General features: G+C 41.4%; 2 protein-coding genes across 2 annotated transcripts; one reads left to right on the top strand and one right to left on the bottom strand.

Moving 5' to 3' along the window:
• Nucleotides 1-1,056: 1,056 nt before the first annotated feature.
• Nucleotides 1,057-2,935, bottom strand: LOC121785679 (protein ASPARTIC PROTEASE IN GUARD CELL 1-like). The gene is made up of 2 exons (XM_042184083.1): nucleotides 2,303-2,935; nucleotides 1,057-1,977 (listed from the first exon to the last, which is right to left on the bottom strand). The coding sequence occupies exons 1-2, from the start codon at nucleotides 2,918-2,920 to the stop codon at nucleotides 1,195-1,197; spliced, it is 1,401 nt and encodes a 466-aa protein (XP_042040017.1). The 5' UTR covers nucleotides 2,921-2,935; the 3' UTR covers nucleotides 1,057-1,194.
• Nucleotides 2,936-8,437: 5,502 nt separating this feature from the next.
• LOC121786449 (inosine-5'-monophosphate dehydrogenase-like) lies at nucleotides 8,438-10,668 on the top strand. Its single transcript, XM_042185098.1, has 4 exons — nucleotides 8,438-9,445; nucleotides 9,538-9,717; nucleotides 10,165-10,422; nucleotides 10,497-10,668. The coding sequence occupies exons 1-4, from the start codon at nucleotides 8,438-8,440 to the stop codon at nucleotides 10,566-10,568; spliced, it is 1,518 nt and encodes a 505-aa protein (XP_042041032.1). The 3' UTR covers nucleotides 10,569-10,668.
• The last annotated feature ends 8,947 nt before the right edge of the window (nucleotides 10,669-19,615 follow it).

Below are 19,615 nucleotides of genomic sequence, written 5' to 3'. Positions count from 1 at the left end.
CATGCGATATAAATTTTGAATTATTGGGGTGATGAATTTAGTAAATATTTGAGGGTAAAGTCAACAATACACGCCACCAATAATTATCCAATGTCCTAATGTTCAAAAGCGTTCAACAATTGTCCTTTTACTTTTGGCAAACCAACATTTTAGAATTTCACATCTTTCGATACATCTCAATCAAATTGAACTATTTCCTTTTTGTTGTATAGTATTTTGGAAGAATATGGTCTGTTGTTACGGTGGAGTTTGTACAATTCTTTTCCCACCATCATCGGAGAACTACATTGCCCTTTTGCATAGTTATGTCACAATTTGTGAATATTTAATCATTCTCTTTCAACACCATTGTTATATACTCCCGTCGTAGTAATATAATCATTGTCATTTTAGTACGTTTTAAAGTAATGAAGTCATTTCTCTTTTTAGTAAAAATTTCAATAGATTTTTTCTCACTTACTTTAATATCTCTTACTTTATTCACTATTTATTTATCTGTCTTTTTCATTTCCTACTTTATTCTTTCTTTATTTCACTCACTTAACACATTTTTCTTAAATTGCGTGTCAAAAAGAAATAGGTTCATTTCCCAAATATTTGGACATACTAGCACTTTAAAGTAAATGGATAAAAAAAGGTTTAAAAATTTTAAATCTTTTTTTATTTATAATACTATATTAATTTTACAGTGGAGCGTGACTTAAATAATGTTTAAAAATTAAAGAAATGAAAATCTTATTTTATATATACTATATTGAAGTGTGACTTCAATAATTTAATGTAGTGTGTGATTTATTAATTTTTTTAAATGAAAAGAGTAATTTTTTTTTTTAAATTTCGAATATACTAATGTGATAAAATAAGATGTTTATAGTGTGCTACTTATGAATTGGCCAGCCAAAATCATAATAAGTGCAAAAGATCAGCCTAGTAGATTCCAATTAAAAGGCAAAAAGTAGCTTGTATTCTACTCAAGAAAAGGCTTTGCTTCAATTATTTCTGATTCAAGTGATAATAACATCTACATTATTATCAAACTTAACAATAAACCTAGGGTAAGTTGAAGCAGTAGAGCATATTATAATTTGATAATTGCATGGGCACTAATTTGAATTGGAATAAATGCATACAATTACCACCTTTGGAAGGACAGAAATTTAACTAATTAGGAATCGAAATTAATTAGTTTGCGCTCTAGCATTTATTTGGGCTGAAACCAACAACTTTATTAGCGAGATCGTAACTGACACGTGTCCCCTGCTGCTGCACGTTGCCTATGATCGACAGCGACCCGCTCGTCGCCGCGAACGCAAAGCAGTACTTCCCGCCTTCGTCCACCGGAATTAGGAAATTGCTCGGCCGCAGAGCCACCGTCTTCCCCCCCTCGAACCGCAGCGCCACTGTCGGCACCCTCGCCCTCGCCATCCCCGACAGGTCGTAGCACGTGTCGAAAAGCGAGAACCCGCCCGCCGCCGGCAGCCCCCGCGCCATTCCGGCAAACGCGTCTCTCACAGCGCCGTACACCTCAGACCGCAGCCGCGTCACCGCCGTGCCGGAGTCGATGATCACCCCGCCGCGGCCGTCCCGGCCGATCGAGAGGAGGCTCGGGGAGAAATTCACCGGGCGGCCGCCGACGTCGATTCCGGATAGGGCGATGTAGCGGTAGGTTTTGACTCGGGGATTGGCGAGTAGAGGGGCGAGTACCGAATCGGCAGGGCGGGGAGAGTTGAAGTCGAGAGTAGATGAGGAGGCCGAGTCGCGGTTTACTAAACAGTAGGAAAACGACGTCGCTTTGATTTGGGAAGTTAGGGAGAGGGGCCCACCGCCGAGCCCTAATAAACCGGCGGCTCCGGCGAATAAGCCCTCGTTGTGGTGGCCGCAGCCGATTGCAACATTTGGGACGGAGGCAGAGGAGGTAAACGAGACGGTTTCAGTGGCGAAATTGCCGACGGTGTAGGAGCCGTCGCCGTAGGAGACCTGTGTTGAAATAAATAAAATATGTGTAATTAAATTAAGTTATCAATATTTACGATTTCTCTAGTAAAATAAGTGTAATTAAATTAATTAAAAGGTTGTAGTAAACTAGTCATATATTACTGGTACTACAACCTACGTTTCATACTGAATTAATTAAAAAAAATAAAATAGGAAATGAAAAAGGTAGAGAAATGAAGAAATGTGAGGTAAGTAAGAAGAAATACGTTAGACATGCTCGACTACTATGAACGTACTAAAATGACCAAAAAGACTCGAGTAAGTCTTATATTTCTGCATTATTTTTGGTATTTTATTTTGTATGAACCTGGTAGAGGCAGGCGTTGGTGCGGCAGGCGGAGGTGTCGAGGGCGGAGCACTGGGGGGCGGCGCAGGGGAGGGGGCGGTAAGTGGAGGAGGTGGAGGGGTTGAAGATGGGGTCGGACTGGTTGTAGCAGGCGGCGCAGGGGCGGCATTGGAGCCAGGTGACGTCGCTGCCGCTATCAAGGACCATGTAGAAGTTTTTAGCGGGGCGGCCGACGCCGAGGCGGGCGAAGTACTCGCCGCTGCCGAGGCGGATGCCGGAGATGACGGGGGACTGGAGCTCCTGTGGGGAGAAGTCAGGCGCGGAGGTGGCGGAGAGGGCGAGGGAGTGGCGGAGGAGGAGGGAGTGGACGCGGGCCTGGTCGCAGGCGAGGCGGGAGAGGGTGAGGGCGGTGTAGTTGGCGGTGGGGGGATGGAGGGAGGAGCGGGGGTGGAGGGTTAGGGAGAGAGGGGGGGAGTGTGGTTGGTGGTGTGTGGTGGGAGAGGAGAGTTGAGGAGGTTGGTGGAGGTCGAGGAGCTCAAATTGATGATCGGATGAGGAGGTGGAGATGAGAATCAGAGAGAGGAGGATGGAGGAGGTGAGGGAGAGGGAGAGGGAGGGGGAGGGGGAGGGAGAAGCCATGTTTTTTTAAGGGTTGTAGTACTACTCTAAGAGGGGAGGGAGTTGGATTTATAGAGGTGGAGTAAATGTGGTAGCTGGTAAGTGGTAACATAATACAATTGGAACATTAATTTGGATTTTGTTTTTGGTTTTTAACAATTGGGGTTCGGCGACAGCACACTCTAACTACACATTAGTTGGGGTATTCCGTATATATTGCTTGTAACTCTGTCTATTCTCCGATATAGGAAGTGGTTTGCACTCCAACACTAAACTTACATTTCTACATCTAGCTATGCTCGGATATATATGCATGTGAAATCACAAGGCGTGAGTTTGGATTGTAAAAGATAATATACACTATTTAGAATTTGAATAATCATACTCCCTCTGTCCGAAGTTACCTGAGTCGTATTCCATTCTGGAATTTCAAATATCTAATCTCACCCATTTTATTCTTCCTTTTATTTTACTTTCTCTTCTCTCTTTCACTTTATTCTCTTATCTACCTTATTTTATCTTTATTTAACTCACTAAACACAAATTTTTTAAATCTAGTACAAAAAAAATGCCTCAAATAATGTTAGACGGGCGAGTATTGTCTTTTAGACTTTTACCCTCTAAAGAAAAAGGTTTGTGAAGGTTCACTTACCCATGCCCTCATAGACATTATGACCAGTTTTTTTAGTATGCCATAAATAGGGATCCACTTAGTGCCGTGATGATATTTTCTTGCAATCCCCAAAGTATTCAAGAAAAACATCATAAATTACTCTTTCAACTATTTTCTTTTCAGTTTGTATCTACTTTTTAGGAAATGTAGGCTAACAAAATATATCAACATGAATACGTGCTCCTTAATAATCTGAATGATAAATCATTGTGATTTGTAATTAAATGGAGGTTATATTCTCATTTTTTAACATCAACAAATTAAAAAACAATTTTAAATTATTAAATAATAAAAATTTAAATTAGGTTGTAAGAATTTAGATAAATGGGCATCAGCAATAAGGTCAACCACAACTCGGTTACAACCTCATTTTTCTCCAGTTAAGTGTGTAGAGTTGTCAACTGTGAACAGCCGATCCAACCCAGCATGGCTCAGAATTGTAAAATCAGTCTACGCATGTATCTCCCTAAAGAAGTGAGTTACCATAGTCATAATATTTACATGTGTTTAAAACCGGTTGCAACATCATTGCATATTTCGCCTAAAAGAAGTTGAATGGAACAATGGCGAAATTCTCAACTTTCATAATTTAATTTTCAGATTTTGAAATGTGTAAGACAGACCAAACTTTGATAGTTTATCTTGATTTAATTTAATCGCAATCTGCCCAACTAAAAAATAATGAAAGTATTAACAATGTCATATCCAGTTTGAATAGAAATAGTTTATCAATAAATTATGGAAAAAAAAGTAAATACTTCGTCCATCTTATTCAAAGTGAGACATTGATGAAAATAAAAACAGCTCTCTTTGCTTTACTATCTCACCATTTAACAAATTAGGTAATGCTCTATACTTCCCAAATTAGTTGAACTGTTTATTTTGGACACAAAATTTAAGAAATTAATATTTGCATGAAGAAAATAAAGGACGAGAGAGAATAAAATTTTATTACCAAAAAGGAAACAAATCTAACTACCTTGAAACGACTTCAAAATAAAAATAATTTAACTACTTTGAGACGAAGAGAATAGTACATTAAATTACATCTAAAAAAAGAAATGTTTTACTTTAAAGAAGACGCAAGGAAGCATAACTTACATATAGATATAGGATAAAGATGTTAATTTGGGCCTCATTAGAATGTACGCCCTTATTAATATTACAAAGGGCTGTGGCCCTAGAAAAGTAGAAATATGGAACCTATAGAATATGAGATTGTACTTATTTAACTACACTGATTTAGATGATAAATTTGGAGCGATTCATCGTGTTGTTTTGTAGAGTTCATATGTGATGGACATAAAATTAATAGCCATTTTAATGGTAGAGTAACTATTTTTTAGAGAAAGTATTCCTAGTCTAGAGATACTAAGTTGGCAATATGACTTGGCGTGTCCAACTAATAGTTTTTTGACAAGTGCAATAGATAATCATATATAACATGGAAACTATTTATGCTTAATATGTGGAAATTTTTTCTCAATTTTATTGGTCTTTTTTTTTAATTTGAAGTTTTGATCTATATAAATTTTGGTACATATAAAATTAAAGTTTTCTTCTGCCTTTTTTTTATTGGACTAAATATAGCAAATTGGGACTCCTAATGAACTGAGGGAGTACTATTAACTTAGAAAACTTCATTTTTTTCACAATTATGTTCTTTGTCAACACAACAAGATCCATTTAAAATGTTGAAACAACTTCGTTTTATTAAAATATTTTTTTTTCCTTCAATTTTTTATTCTAATAAAACAACATCGTCTTAAGCGTTATTACTAGGAGACCACACTTGAGAAATTTTTAATTTGTAATCTAAAGAGTAAATTTTATATTAAAATTTGATAAAATTTCATGATTTAAATAATTATTAACCTATGCAGGCGAAGTACTCGCCGCTGTCTTGGCTGAGTCCAGACGTGACGGGCGACTCAAGGCGGGAGAGGAGGGACTGGAGGTGGGCTTGGTCGCGGGCGAGGCGGGAGAGCGTGAGGGCGGTGTAGTTGTTGTTGTTGGTGGTGGTGGTGGCGGAAGGGAGAGAGGAGCGAGGGATTAGGCCATCCACTACGCTGTCTCTATACCGTCTCTTAAACCGTCCCTTAACTACTATTTGAGCACTATTTGAGGAAGGCGGCGGCGGTTGGTGATTGGTAGGTGCGGAATTTGGAGAGACGATTTGCCGAGTTTGTTCTAGGGAAGCAGAGACGTCGAGATTTTGAAAGTGTTTGTGTGGAGATGACGAAGAACATGTGATTGAGAGGAGAGACAAGATTAAGCATGTGGTGCATGATTTAAGGAGGGCCATTGTCTTAATTTTTTTCCTTTGGATTTTATTCTTGTAGAATCTGGTTTATTTATACGTGCCTCATGCATATATGAATATTGAAAAATAGCCATTTTGTTCAAGCCAAAATTGTTTAACAATTTATGTATATGATTACAGGGTTGGGATGAATTATTAACTAGTTACTCCGTCCCTAAAGAATATGCACTTTGGATTCGACACAAGTTTTAATGTAAAATTAGTAAAGTAAGATACGTGTAGAGAGAAAAAGTAATTAAAGTATTGTTAGTGGATAATAGGTCTCACCTCAATAGAGAGTAAAAACTTTTCAAAATTAGAAAGTGCATATTCTTGTGGGACGGACTAAAAAGGAAAAAATGCATATTCTTATGTGACGGATGGAATATTTAGCAATCACATTAAAGGTAATTTTATAACGCTTTCAATTTAAATTATTTTTCATAAAAAAGTTATCCAATTAAGGTAATTTTATAAGGATTCTAACAAGATCTCAATTGCATATGTGTTGACGATGATCGGATGATGAAATTTTATAATTTTTATTTTATTTTTAATTTTCGTATATGTTGATAAGCATATTTTATATCAATAAATGAATTAAAAAGTTTAAATATAATGCATCTATCATATCAATAACATGGTGTTGAAATATTCCTGTCATTGTGTTGATATTTTTAATAAACTATGTTGATATTAGAAAAACCGCGAAAATTAACATATTATGATAGATTGACGATTTTACCCTTTTATTGACATTTTATCTATTCCCCCGTCCCATAAGAACATGCATTTTTTTTTCCTTTTTAGTTCATCCCAAAAGAATATGCACTTTGTAATTTGGAAACTCTTTACGTATATGTTGATAAGCATATTTTAATAAACTATGTTGATATTAGAAAAACCGCGAAAATTAACATATTATGATAGGTTGACGATTTTACCCTTTTATTGACATTTTATCTATTCCCCCGTCCCATAAGAACATGCATTTTTTTCCTTTTTAGTCCATCCCAAAAGAATATGCACTTTGTAATTTGGAAACTCTTTACGTGAGACTCATTCTCTACTAACAATACTACTTTTTCCCTCTACCACGTTCTTACTTTACTAATTTTACATTAAAAATTATGACGAATCCAAAATGCATATTCTTTTAGGACGGATAAAGTACTATTTATTGAAATTCATAATATTTAATCCCATCAACTCATATTAACATCTAAGGGTTAAATATTAATCTTAATTTTATACTGTTCGAGTAATGTATGCATTTTAAAAGACCCACACTATTAAGTATATATGCTATTTACCCCTAATGAATATTGTACTAGTACTTAAGTTGGAGTAATGTATGCATTTTAAAAGACCCACACTATTAAGTATATATGCTATTTACCCCTAATGAAAATTATACTAGTACTTAAATTTTTTTAGACTCGTTGACCTGCATTTGAAAACTGAATTAATTTTGCGCCGCAATTTAATTTATACAGCTTGGGCTATATCAACCTACATTGTTACAACTTACAATACCAGTCCCCTGTTGATATGTCACAATTGTTAGGATCGTCGACTGCAACATTAGTTTGATATTATCCGCTTTGAATCAAGCCCGCACGGATTTGTTTTTGGGTCACTCCCAAAAGGCCTCAAACTAATTGGGGTTGGACAGGAATTATATACACCTTCCAACTTCCCTCCCTCATCCGATGTGGGATGGGTTTGTAACCCATCAAACCTCCCCTCAAACCGAGACCACATCGGTAACCCAGTCGACACAAACATGGGTCGTTCCAGCCATGGCCCCTGGGTCGTCCTGGGCCCGACTCTAACTCTGAGTCCTTCAGGGCCCGACCCTAACCGGGGCTCATCCAGGCACAACCCATAGCCACCTGGGCTCTGATACCACTTGCTAGGATCGTCGACTGCAACATTAGTTTGATATTGTCTGCTTTGGGTCAAGCCCGCTTTGGGTCAAGCCCAACAACAATCCCTTCTGTTTTTGAGAATTTGTCAGTCTTATTTTATTAATCGTCTACAACCTTGTATAAAGTCTCTAGTTAAACCATATTATGAGAGGTTATGAGTTTATTAGTAGTTTATTAAAGTTCCGTTTTGTAATACTAGTAAAAAACAAAATGAATCCATGCGTACGTCAGTTAAACTTGCTTTAAAAACTTACAATTGTCAGTGCTAACTACAAATAAATGATTACTAGTAATTTTCCTATTCAGCTATTGGATGACCATCTCTTTAATTCAATTTACCAACGACGATTCAATTTGCAAAATTATATTTTATAATTAAATATATATTATCTTTAATTTATTAAATTAAATCTCATAAATTAATTTTAAATAAACTATTATAGTTCACTAAAATAATTTCACAATATAATCTTAAATGAATTATGATATCCTATAATAATTAGTCACAAGATTTTGTTGGGCCCTTACTACATGACGGCCCGGATGGGAAGGCCCAGTTTCAGTCTGGATGTGGACGTATAGTGGGATTGCATGAAGGCAATACTGAACAGCCACCACCTTTACCGACGGAGATGGACGGTGCTTCTCTAATCGACGATGGGTTTCCGGCCACAACGTTGTTCAACCAGGGATACTCCTACACATATGACGACGTCATCTTCCTCCCTCACTACATCGACTTCCCCGTCGACGCCGTTTCTCTCGCCACCAAGCTCAGCCGCCGCGTCGCCCTAGCTATACCCTGCGTCTCGTCTCCGATGGACACCGTCACCGGATCCTCCATGGCCACCGCCATGGCTTCCCTCGGTGGCATCGGTATCGTACACTATAACACCCCCACTGTCGATCAAGCCTCACTCATTCTCCGCGCTAAATCCCATAAAATACCTTTCACTCATGAGATTGTGTTTAAATCTCCTTCGGATTCAATTTCATCCGCCGAAGATTTCTGCTCCGCCCCCTGCATTTTCGTGACCGATGCAGGGAGCGAGAGTTCGAAATTTTTAGGTTTTGTGAAGAAATCGGATTGGGATAAATTGGATGATAAGGAAGTTAGGGTTTCTGAGTATATGACCAAGTCGTCGACTACTCTCCCGTCTAGTTATAGTTTTGAGGATGTTGCTGGATATTTAGCCAAGGATAGGGCTGAATTTGTGCCATTGGTGAGGGATTACGGGGAAGGGGTAGAGGAAATTGTTAACTTAGTTACTAGTGAAGATGTGGAGAGGATTGAGGGGTTTCCGAAGCTGGGGCTGCCATCACTGGCGTCGGATGGGAGTTTCTTGGTGGGTGCTGCGATAGGGACTCGAGATTCGGATAAAATGAGGCTGGAGCATTTAGTGAAGGCAGGGGTGAATGTGGTGGTTCTTGATAGCTCTCAAGGAAATTCAATCTATCAGATTGAGATGATCAAGCATGTCAAGAACAATTATCCGGAACTGGATGTGATTGGTGGGAATGTAGTGACTGCTTATCAGGCGCAGAACTTGATTCAGGCAGGGGTGGATGGACTTAGAGTTGGTATGGGGTCAGGTTCCATTTGCACCACCCAAGAAGTATGTGCGGTTGGACGTGGGCAGGTACTTCATAACATGGCTTTGTCTGATTGCTAGTGTTATCAAAATCTAGCATTTCCTAATTTGTGAAGTGAGTTGTTGTTTTGAATTTTCAGGCAACAGCAGTTTATAAGGTTGCATCAATCGCGGCTGAGAGTTCGGTGCCTGTGATTGCGGATGGTGGAATATCAAACTCGGGGCACATTGTGAAAGCTTTGGCCTTAGGGGCATCAACTGTGATGATGGGTGGCTTTTTAGCTGGAAGTAATGAAGCTCCTGGTACTTATGAAAATCAGGTAAAGCTACAAACTACTTTAAAGTTACGTATTTTAACTTCAAATTACAAGATCTGCTGTGAAGTTTCAATTTTCATTCAAGGCCATGCCTATTCATATAGTAGTATTTACTCATATACAGTGTTTTTGCATATGTTGATACATGTCCTATACATTATGTAAACTTATGTCTCTCAAAGGTTTAAGTGAACAAAGATATTAGGTCGTAATATTAGGCCACGAGAAGTGCCTATCAGCTACATGTCGTCCCTGCAAGCTTTGCGTTCCCTCGATCTAATCTTGATCTTGTTTCTTTGTGATTCAGTTTGTATCTATCTTTTGGATATGTTAGGCTTCACAAAATATACCAACATGATTTTTAGGAATACTTGTTAGTACTTAATAATCTGGATGATAAATCATTGTAATTTGTCATTGATTGGAGGTTATATTATCATCTTTGTCAAGGGTGGTTGGCGAGTGAAAAAGTACAGAGGTATGGGATCCCTTGAAGCAATGACGAAAGGGAGTGATGCCCGATACTTGGGTGATACAGCAAAGCTGAAAATAGCACAAGGTGTAGTTGGAGCAGTGGCTGATAAAGGGTCTGTGTTGAAGTTCATACCCTACACAATGCAAGCTGTGAAGCAGGGATTCCAGGATCTCGGTGCCTCCTCCCTGCAGTCCGCTAATGACCTCCTGCGATCCGGTGTGCTAAGGCTAGAGGTTCGCATATATTCATGTTTGTGAATATGGAAAATGAGTGATGTCAAACTCAATTATATGTTCTACTTGTACAGGTTAGAACTGGGGCAGCGCAAGTTGAAGGCGGGATCCATGGATTGGTCTCTTATGAGAAGAAATCCTTTTAAATTACCATATCTTTACCTGCACCTTTCGAAGATGGTTTATCAAGAACTTCTTACTTTCTCAATAAAGGTTTTCCACTGCTATCGTTTTCAATGTGCTCAAGAATGCAGGCCAAAGTAGAAGAAAAGACATCTTTCTTTAGCAAAGGGTGATGGTGGGGATAAGCCTGTGAACAACCATCAGGGCACTGGCTCTCCAGCAAGGTTCCTCACACGAAGTCGGAGAAGGTACCATAGCAACCCAAGCTGTATCATATAACGACAAAGCGCAAAGCATCAGCCGAAGTTTCTCCTATTTTCGGATAATCCGCATTCCCAGAGCGGAAAATAGCCGAGCAGATACCTTAAGTAAGTTGGCCTCAGATCCGAGCTCAAAGGCGGAAGAATTAATGCATCGAAGCATTGATGAAGCCGAGGTACATTCAGTATCCAGCTCGCCGAACTGGATGACGCCGATCTTGCAGTATCTGGATCAAGGACAATTGCCCGAGGATAGGAGAGAAGCTCGGAAGATCACGTGCCGAGCACTTCGGTACGAACTTCATGAAGGAGTCCTCTTTAGAAAGTCTTACCTCCAGCCATTATTGCGGTGCGTAGGACCAGAAGAGACGGACTACATCCTCAGAGAAGTTCATGAAGGATCGTGCGGTAGCCACATCGGAGCCAGAGCTTTAGCTAAAAAAGTTCTGAGATGGGGATATTATTGGCCAACCTTGGTACAAGAAGCAGTGCAGCTCGTCAAGACCTGCCCGAAGTGCCAAATCCATGCAAATATCCCAAAGATGCCGCAGACCGATCTATCCACTATGCAGAGCCCTTGGCCTTTCATGCAATGGGGCATAGACATAGTGGGACCACTTCCTCAAGCTCCTCGGCAAATGAAATTCCTAATCGTTGCCGTGGACTACTTTACGAAGTGGGTGGAAGCTGAACCATTAGCTACGATAACGAGCTCGAAGGCATTGGATTTCGTCTGGAAGAACATAGTGTGCCGATTCGGCATACCCCACATCCTCATCTCGGATAACGGGACTCAGTTCACCGACAAGACGTTCAAGAATTGGTGCCAAGAGCTGAATATTCAACAGCGGTTCACTTCGGTCTCTCATCCACAAGCAAACGGACAAACGGAGGTAACAAATCGTATCCTGGTGAAAGGGTTAAAAGCTCGGTTAGAACAAGCCAAAGGACAATGGGTAGAAAATCTCCCTCAAGTCCTATGGTCCTACCGAACTACACCCACAATCTCCAACGGTGAAACTCCGTACAGTCTGGTGTACGGCACTGAAGCCGTAATTCCGGTGGAGATCGGCGTACCCAGTCCCCGAACTCTAAATTTCTCCTCAGAAATGAATGACGACGGACTGAGAGCCGAGCTAGATCTTGCCGAAGAAAAAAGAGAATTGGCATGCATAAAAGCAGCCAAGTACAAGGAGCAAGTAGCCCGGTATTACAACCAAAGGGTGAAGAAGCTGCAATTTCAAGTGGGAGATCTCGTCTTGAGAAACAACGAAGTAAGCCGAGCAGAAAAGCTGGGCAAGCTCGAACCCACATGGGAAGGTCCGTATCGGGTGTCAGAAGTCCTCGGCAAAGGGTCTTACAAATTGGCTCACATGTCAGGAGAACAGGTACCCCGAACATGGCACATTTCCAACCTCAAAAAGTTCCATTTGTAAGAGACAGTCCGGTCAGTCAGTCTTGAGTCCTGTTCGGTCAATGTGCTTTCTTTGGTTTGCTTGGTCTTTTATTTGTCTCTGTGCGTTTTGTCTGTGTGTTTTGTCTGTCTCTGTGCGTGTCGTCTCTTACAAATGTTATTGAGGTATCTTGTTCTTCGAAGGCTGATCCCCTTCTTAGAACATATACAAGCCCACGATTGTGTGTCAAAGCTTCTACAGAAGATACAAGACCACAATTCAGCTTAAACAAGCAGTTCGTCTGAAACGAGCTGCAACAAGCCCACGATTGTGTGTCAAAGCTTCTACAGAAGATACAAGACCACAATTCAGCTTAAACAAGCAGTTCGTCTGAAACGAGCTGCAATAAGCCAACGATTGTGAAGTCCAAGCTTCTAAAGAGGATACAAGACCACAATTCGGCTTAAAAATCAAGCACTTCGTCTGAAACGAACTGCAACAAAAGTCCGATTCTCGCGATAAAACTTGCCTGAATTAGGACAAGGGAAAGTCCGATCCACGCGATAAAACTCGCCGAATTAGGACAAGGGAAAGTCCGATCCCCAAATTAGGACAACGGAAAGTCCGATCCGAGCGATAAAACTCGCCAAATTAGGACACAAGCTTAGTCCGGTCAAAGATGTTTATTTCATCAGACCAAAGACGAGTCCGGTCAAAGATGTTTATTTCATCAGGCCAAAGACGAGTCCGGTCAAAGATGTTTATTTCATCAAGACCAAGGACCAAGTCTGGTCAAAGAAGAGTTCACTTCATAAGACCGAGGACAAACATCAACTTACCCCGTACCATTATCCAGGGTGCCGAAGTGATTCACTTCGCTCTTCGGGGGGGGTAGTGATGGAGTACGTACTAAACAAGCCAGCACAAAGCCCGAGAAAGAGTATTAGTTCGGCATGACCAAAGAGTTCGGCTAAGAGTTCAGTTCGGCACAACCAAAGAGTTCGGCCTCAGCCTACAGCTCGGTAAAAGCCAACCAATCAAGCTCTGCCCTCAGCCTACATTTTTTCCCTATGTGTTTTGTCTCTATGTGCTTGTCGTCTCTTACAAATGGTACCAAGGTATATCGTTCTTTAAAGACTGATCCCCTTTTTAGATCGATTATTAAAGACTATTGTGAGTCCAAGCTTCTAAGGAGGATATAAGACCACAATTCAGCTTAACAAGCAGTCCGTCTGAAACGAACTGCAATAAGCCAACGATTGTGAGTCCAAGCTTCCAAGGAGGATACAAGACCGCAATTCAGCTTAATAAGCACTTCGTCTGAAGCGAACTGCAAAGGGAAAGTCCGATCCACGCGATAAACCTCGCCGAATTAGGACGACCAAGCTCGGTCAAAGAAGTTTACCTCATAAGGCCGGGGACGACCACGTCTAGTCAAAGAGGTTTACTGCATAAGACCACTTCGGTTAACTGGGAAAGTCCGATCCACGCGATAAAACTCGCCGAATTAGGACAAGGGAAAGTTCGATCCCGGCGACAAAAATCGCCAAATTAGAACACAAACCAAGTCCGGTCAAAGATGTTTATTTCATCAGATCAAAGACGAGTCCGGTCAAAGATGTTTATTTCATCAGACCAAAGACGAGTCCGGTCAAAGATGTTTATTTCATCAGACCAAAGACGAGTCCGGTCAAAGATGTTTATTTCATCAGACCAAAGACGAGTCCGGTCAAAGATGTTTATTTCATCAGACCAAGGACCAAGTCCGGTCAAAGAAGTTTACTTCATAAGACCAAGGCCCAAGTCCGGTCAAAGAAGTTTACTTCATAAGACCGAGGACGAGTACGATGAAATTTTTTCGCTAAGCTGTAAATACAGTGTTAGAAGCGAAAACAAAATTTCATTTTTCAAATCTTGTTCGGCATACAACTTAGCTACCCTACAAAATGGCGTTACGCTATTACAAAGGACTATTCTACTGTCCAGGGTTGCTGAAGTTAAGCCACCTATCTGCAAAATCCTCTGGAAGCCGAGTTCGGTTGTTCCGAGCAGATGAAGAATAAGCAGGTCGACGAGATGCTATCCTCGACCCAACGCCTCTTCCCCGAGCCCGAGAAGTCCTAACACCTCGGCGATGAAGAGTCTCTGCAATAAGCATCTGCTGATCTTGCTCGCTCATAGTCACAACTCCTCGGCGAATTTCAGTCCGTCCCTGTCTTGACGATTCCGGTTGCTCCTGAGCCCGTTCTCGTCTTGACGTTTCCGGCTGTTCCGGAGTTCGTTGTTGGCTGGGAGTAGGATTTTGAACAAGGGAACCAGAGGTTTGATCTGGAGTGCGAGCATCTGTTGGCGCGATATGCCGAAGGAATCTTTCTATGGAGGGGCGCCGAGAAAGAACAATGTTGTACCGAGAAGCCCAACGCCGCAGTGATGTCACAACTTGTTGGCAAGCCGGGCTCTCCAGCACATTGTTCATACGGAGTACATGATATTCCTCCCACAGTTCGTCAACTCGACTCTGAACATCTGATATGGTCATTCCCCCGCGCACACGGATGTAATCCTCATACGCAGTCCTCTCAGCAATGGCCGTATTCAGCTCGGCCTCCAGATCTTTCTTATCGGACTCTAAGTCCTTGATATCGGCATCCAGCTTCACTAAACGAGCCAGAAGCTCGTCATTTTTCGTCTGATCGGCTATAGCTCTTCTCTCAGCTTCGTCCAAAGCCGAAGAGTACAGCCGTTTCCAGTGAAGTATCTCCATCTCCTTGGGTACAAAGCAGCTATATTAGTTCGGCAGCTGTACCGAGCAGATAGTAAAATACAACAGGAATAAAGGCGAGTACGAAAAGCTATACGAAGACAAGTGTAGAGAATTTTTCATTCACAAGGAAAATTTTTTACACTAGGGCTTCAAGGCCATTTTACAAGGAAGAAACTAGACTAAGAGAAGGGAGACGAAATCATACTCCGCCAGCTTCGTCTCCGGCTCCTCGGTCTGGTACAGCTTCTTTCTCCTGGGCTACCTCAGCCTCAGCCTCGCCTCCTGCCGGCCTCGCCTCCGCCTCCTGATCGGCTTCCTTCTCCGGATGCCCGGCCTGATCGACTTCGGCCTCCCGCTCCAGCGGCTCGGCCTCACCCTCTCCGTGGTAAGTCGAAGCGGGTGAAACGGGTCCCACGGAGGCAAAGATAGCCTCCAGGTTCTCGTCCCGATCAGCTCGACAACTCCGGACTCGGTCTGCAGAAAGCAGGACCGAAGATGAAGCGAGCTCCTCAAGGAGCGGCAGATTCTGAAGCCGAGCTGCTATCTCTCGGCTGTACAGAGGCAGCACGACGTCGGCCCCCTGCTCGCCCTTATCGGCAATTAGCCTTACCAGACTACCGACAAAGGCCGAGAACTGGCTGCTCAAAAAGAGTTTCTCCGTGTAAACACGGAGAGCCTCCCCTTGGGCAACCACGGCAGCAGCATCGCTCCGCTTCGCCTGCTCTCGCTGGATGACGAGCTGGTTTTTGGCAAACTGAGCTTCATCCTGGGCCGAAATCCTAGCAGCTCTGGCCTTCTCAAATTTAGCCTCAGCCTGTTCGGCCCGATGACAAGCAGCCGCCAACTTCCTCTGCATCTCGGCATAGTCATTGGACGCTTTGGAGAGTTCGACGGCGACGAGCTTGGAGAGCATATCGTTCCTCTGAAAATGAATAAAGAAAAAAGTCAACAAAGGGACCACAAAAAATACAGAAAAAAAAGCAAGGCCAGAAAATCAAGAAGAGAATTCACCTCGGCGAAGTCCGTGGGCCATAAAAACGGCTCACAGATATGTTCCGAAGGAGGCGCCAAGACCACGTCTTTCTCTGGCGCTCTCGGGGGCTTCTGGGCCTTCCCCCTCCCCTTTGCCGAAGTTGACTCCGGCTTCTTCGGATCCGAAGAGGTTTTTTGCCTTTTCGGAGTCCTCTCGGCATCAGACGCCGAGCTGGTGGTTTTCGGCCTCTCCGGCTCCTTGGACTCCGAAGATTTTCGGGTAGCCTTGTTCAGCATGTACACTGCCAAAAAGCAAGAAAGCAAGGTTAGTTTTCTTCGTTAAAGCAGTAGAACATAAAGGTAAAGAAAAATCCTCACCCTCGGCCTCTTCGTCCGAAGACGAGATGTCGAACACGACGTCGCCCTTGACGAGCTCAGACTCCGTGTATTGTTTCCTAACTACGGGAATCTTGTTGAGCTCGCCATCGAGCTCGGCCAATGGTTCTAACCGAGGATGAGGAATCACGGACTTCGGCCCTCTCCAGGGGAAGCCCGGAGCCGCTGTCCTATTATAAAAAAAGAAGCGGTTTTGCCATTTCGGCCACTTGGTTTTGCAGAATGCCCTAAACGGCTGTAAGGGGATCAAGTAAAACCAAGATCCCTTCCTTTTAAATTGGAAAAAATTAAGGATTGCCCGCAGAGACAGATCCTTATCTAACCTACGGAGTTCGGCAGCAAAAGCCGACAAGTGCCTCCAAGAGTTCGGAGTCACCTGACCTAAAGGGAGTTGAAAAAAATCAAGAAGCTCTACAAAAGGTGGGGGAAGAGGGAAACGAAGCCCGCATTCTAAGCAGGCTTCGTAAACGGTGGCATAACCCTCCGGCGGGTCGTTAGCCCTATGATCATCGTCGGGAACCACCGCCTTCCCCCCAGGAAAAGAGTATTTTTCGTAAAGGGATATCACAGTATCCTTACTCAAGATACTGTGAAAATACTCTACGGTCTTCTCCCCGGATTCTTTCCGGCTAGAAGACCCCTTACCCCCTTTTCTACCGCTACCAGACTCAGACGAAGAAGAAGCAGACATGGTTCTTACTCTTTGAAAGTTTGAAGAAATCCTGAGGAAATTTTTGAAAGCGGAAGGAAATTTTTCACGCAAAAGATAGAGAGTGCAGAAGAAGCCAATAGCAAAGGTGTTCAAATGATGAAGAAAGGCGGTATTTATCAGATTTGGAAAAGATTTCAAATCATCGCACCGTTTCATATCCCACCTTTTCAGGATTCGACGGCCGGATTTTACTGTCGCATTTAATGCCGCATTTAATGCAGTCACGCGCAGGGCACGTCCCCTGACTTCAGCCTCCCCCGTCCCCTTTTTCAGAATGCCGAAGTGACTCGCTTCGCCGAAGTGATTCACTTCGCTTTTCGGGGGGGGTAGTGATGGGGTGCGTACTAAACAAGCCCAACAGCAATGACGGCCCATCAGCCCAAAGCCCAAGGAAGAGTATGAGTTCGGCATTACCAAAGAGTTCGGCCTCAGCCTACAGCTCGGTAAAAGCCAACCTATCAAGCTCTGCTCTCAGATCGGCAACCAAAGCAGGAGTATGAGTTCGGCATTACCAAAGAGTTCGGCCTCAGCCTACAGCTCGGTAAAAGCCATCCAATCAAGCCCTGCTCTCAGGTCGGCATCAAGCTCTACTCTCAGATCGGCAACCAAAGCAGTTCGGTCTCAGTATTCGACCGAACAAGGAGTTAGTGGACCCATACAGGATGTCCAACACACCCACTACCACGTGGTGTCAACTCAGGCCACGATCGTAGGCCATGACCTACGCTACATCCACGATCTTAGGCCATGACCTACACGACATCCACGACTTAGGGTGGTGATGCAAGCCACGATCTTAGTTCAAGATATAAATAGAACTTAGATCAGATAGAAGAAGGTTAAGCTCTCTAGAGATAAAATAGCAAATAGCAAGTTTGTATTTGTAAGCTGTAGAAAACAGATCAAGCAATACAATCTTGCCCTCCCTTCTTCCCGTGGACGTAGATTTACTTCAGTAAATCGAACCACGTAAATTCTTTGTGTCGTAGTTTTCATTCTCTACCAGCAATTACTAACATCAGAAATTCGCGGATCCATCACATAGCAAGGAGTTGTCTCCGCTGCACACTACTTCGTTAGAGTGTCAAATCATTATTTTTGTGTCCATTTCTCAAGTTCTCGTCAAGTAGTACCAATATTTGGCTAATTTTTTTTATTGGAGTAGGTAAATTCCTTCTGCGCTTTATGATTAAAAATGTTAAAATCTACTTTTGATTTAGTCCCAAAAAGTATACATACTTCAAAATGTTGCGAATCTGATAAAGATTTTAAATTCAATTTGCACCTTACAAATCCGACTTGAAAAGGATTTCGTTGAGAAAACTCCAAATACAGTAAACTTGTGCTTACATTTTTTTTCTGAACTTCGGTAATGTGCTCATTTACTTGTATCTTAAATTTTCAAGATCTATTTTATACTGAACTTATATGATTTTAAGGACAAATTAGCACACATTATGCCAAACCTGATTATTCGAAACATTCTCCAAACGAAGAGAACAAAATAAAATGCCCAAATAACCAATTGATTCCAGAAGGATAGTATATTTGGTCCGTATACAAACACGTTTTTATCTATTTTTATAAAATTATTTTTTAATGAGGTGAACTTAATTTTTCATTAATTATTAATTTAATAACTTTTTTTTAATTTAAAGTTGATGCATTTTTTTTGCATGATTCAAGAAAATTGATGTTTGAAGGTTAAATAGAAAGATAATAAAATATATAAAAAAATAAAAGTATAATAAAATATTTTTAAAAAAGTGTAAAATAGGAAAAAATAATTTTTTTTATCAAAATTAGAATAATACAAGTACCTTGAATGATCGAAAATGGAGGAATGAGCATTGAGCAAAGTTGTTTGAAATGGAAAAAATACTCGCATAGTTCTCTACTTCTCTCATAATTGAGTCATTTTTCCATTTTAAAAAGTTTCTTTATAGTTGATTCATTTTCATATATATTAGTCATAATAATAAACACTTTTTTCTCACTTTTTTTACTCTTTCATCTTTATTCAGTAAAAATATTCGCTTTACTTTCTACTCTCTCTTATTTTTTATCTATCTACTTCCATCGTCCTATTTAAGATGTTCATATTCTTGAACGTCACAAAATTTGAGGAAGAGTTATTAGGTGGAGTAAGTAAGAAAAAAAGATAGTTGAATATTTTAATGAAGAGAGATGAGATAGAGATTTATTTTCAAATACAGAAAATAAATATCTTGAATAGATAGTACTCCCTCCGTCCCGCACTACTCGCACTTATTTCCTTTTTGGGCGTCCCAAGTTACTTGCACTCTTTCCATTTTTAGTAAAAAATTTCACCTACAGCCGTCATTTTTGACTTTCCTATACACCCATTCCTTAATCTCCGTGCCGAAAAGGAAAGGGGCGAGTAGCCCGGGACGGAGGGAGTACTTAACACGCTAAATATACAATTTTTTAAACTCCACCCTAAAAAATTCCGTTTATAATTGGAACGAATGATATTAAAACTCGTATAGTCTATTTCTAACATGGATTTTTGGACGGAGGCAATATTATTTTTATGACATTGTACAATTAA

This window comes from Salvia splendens, chromosome 22, assembly GCF_004379255.2.
Source record: "Salvia splendens isolate huo1 chromosome 22, SspV2, whole genome shotgun sequence".
NCBI lineage: Eukaryota > Viridiplantae > Streptophyta > Magnoliopsida > Lamiales > Lamiaceae > Salvia > Salvia splendens.
This window is presented reverse-complemented; position numbering and strand designations above follow the sequence as displayed.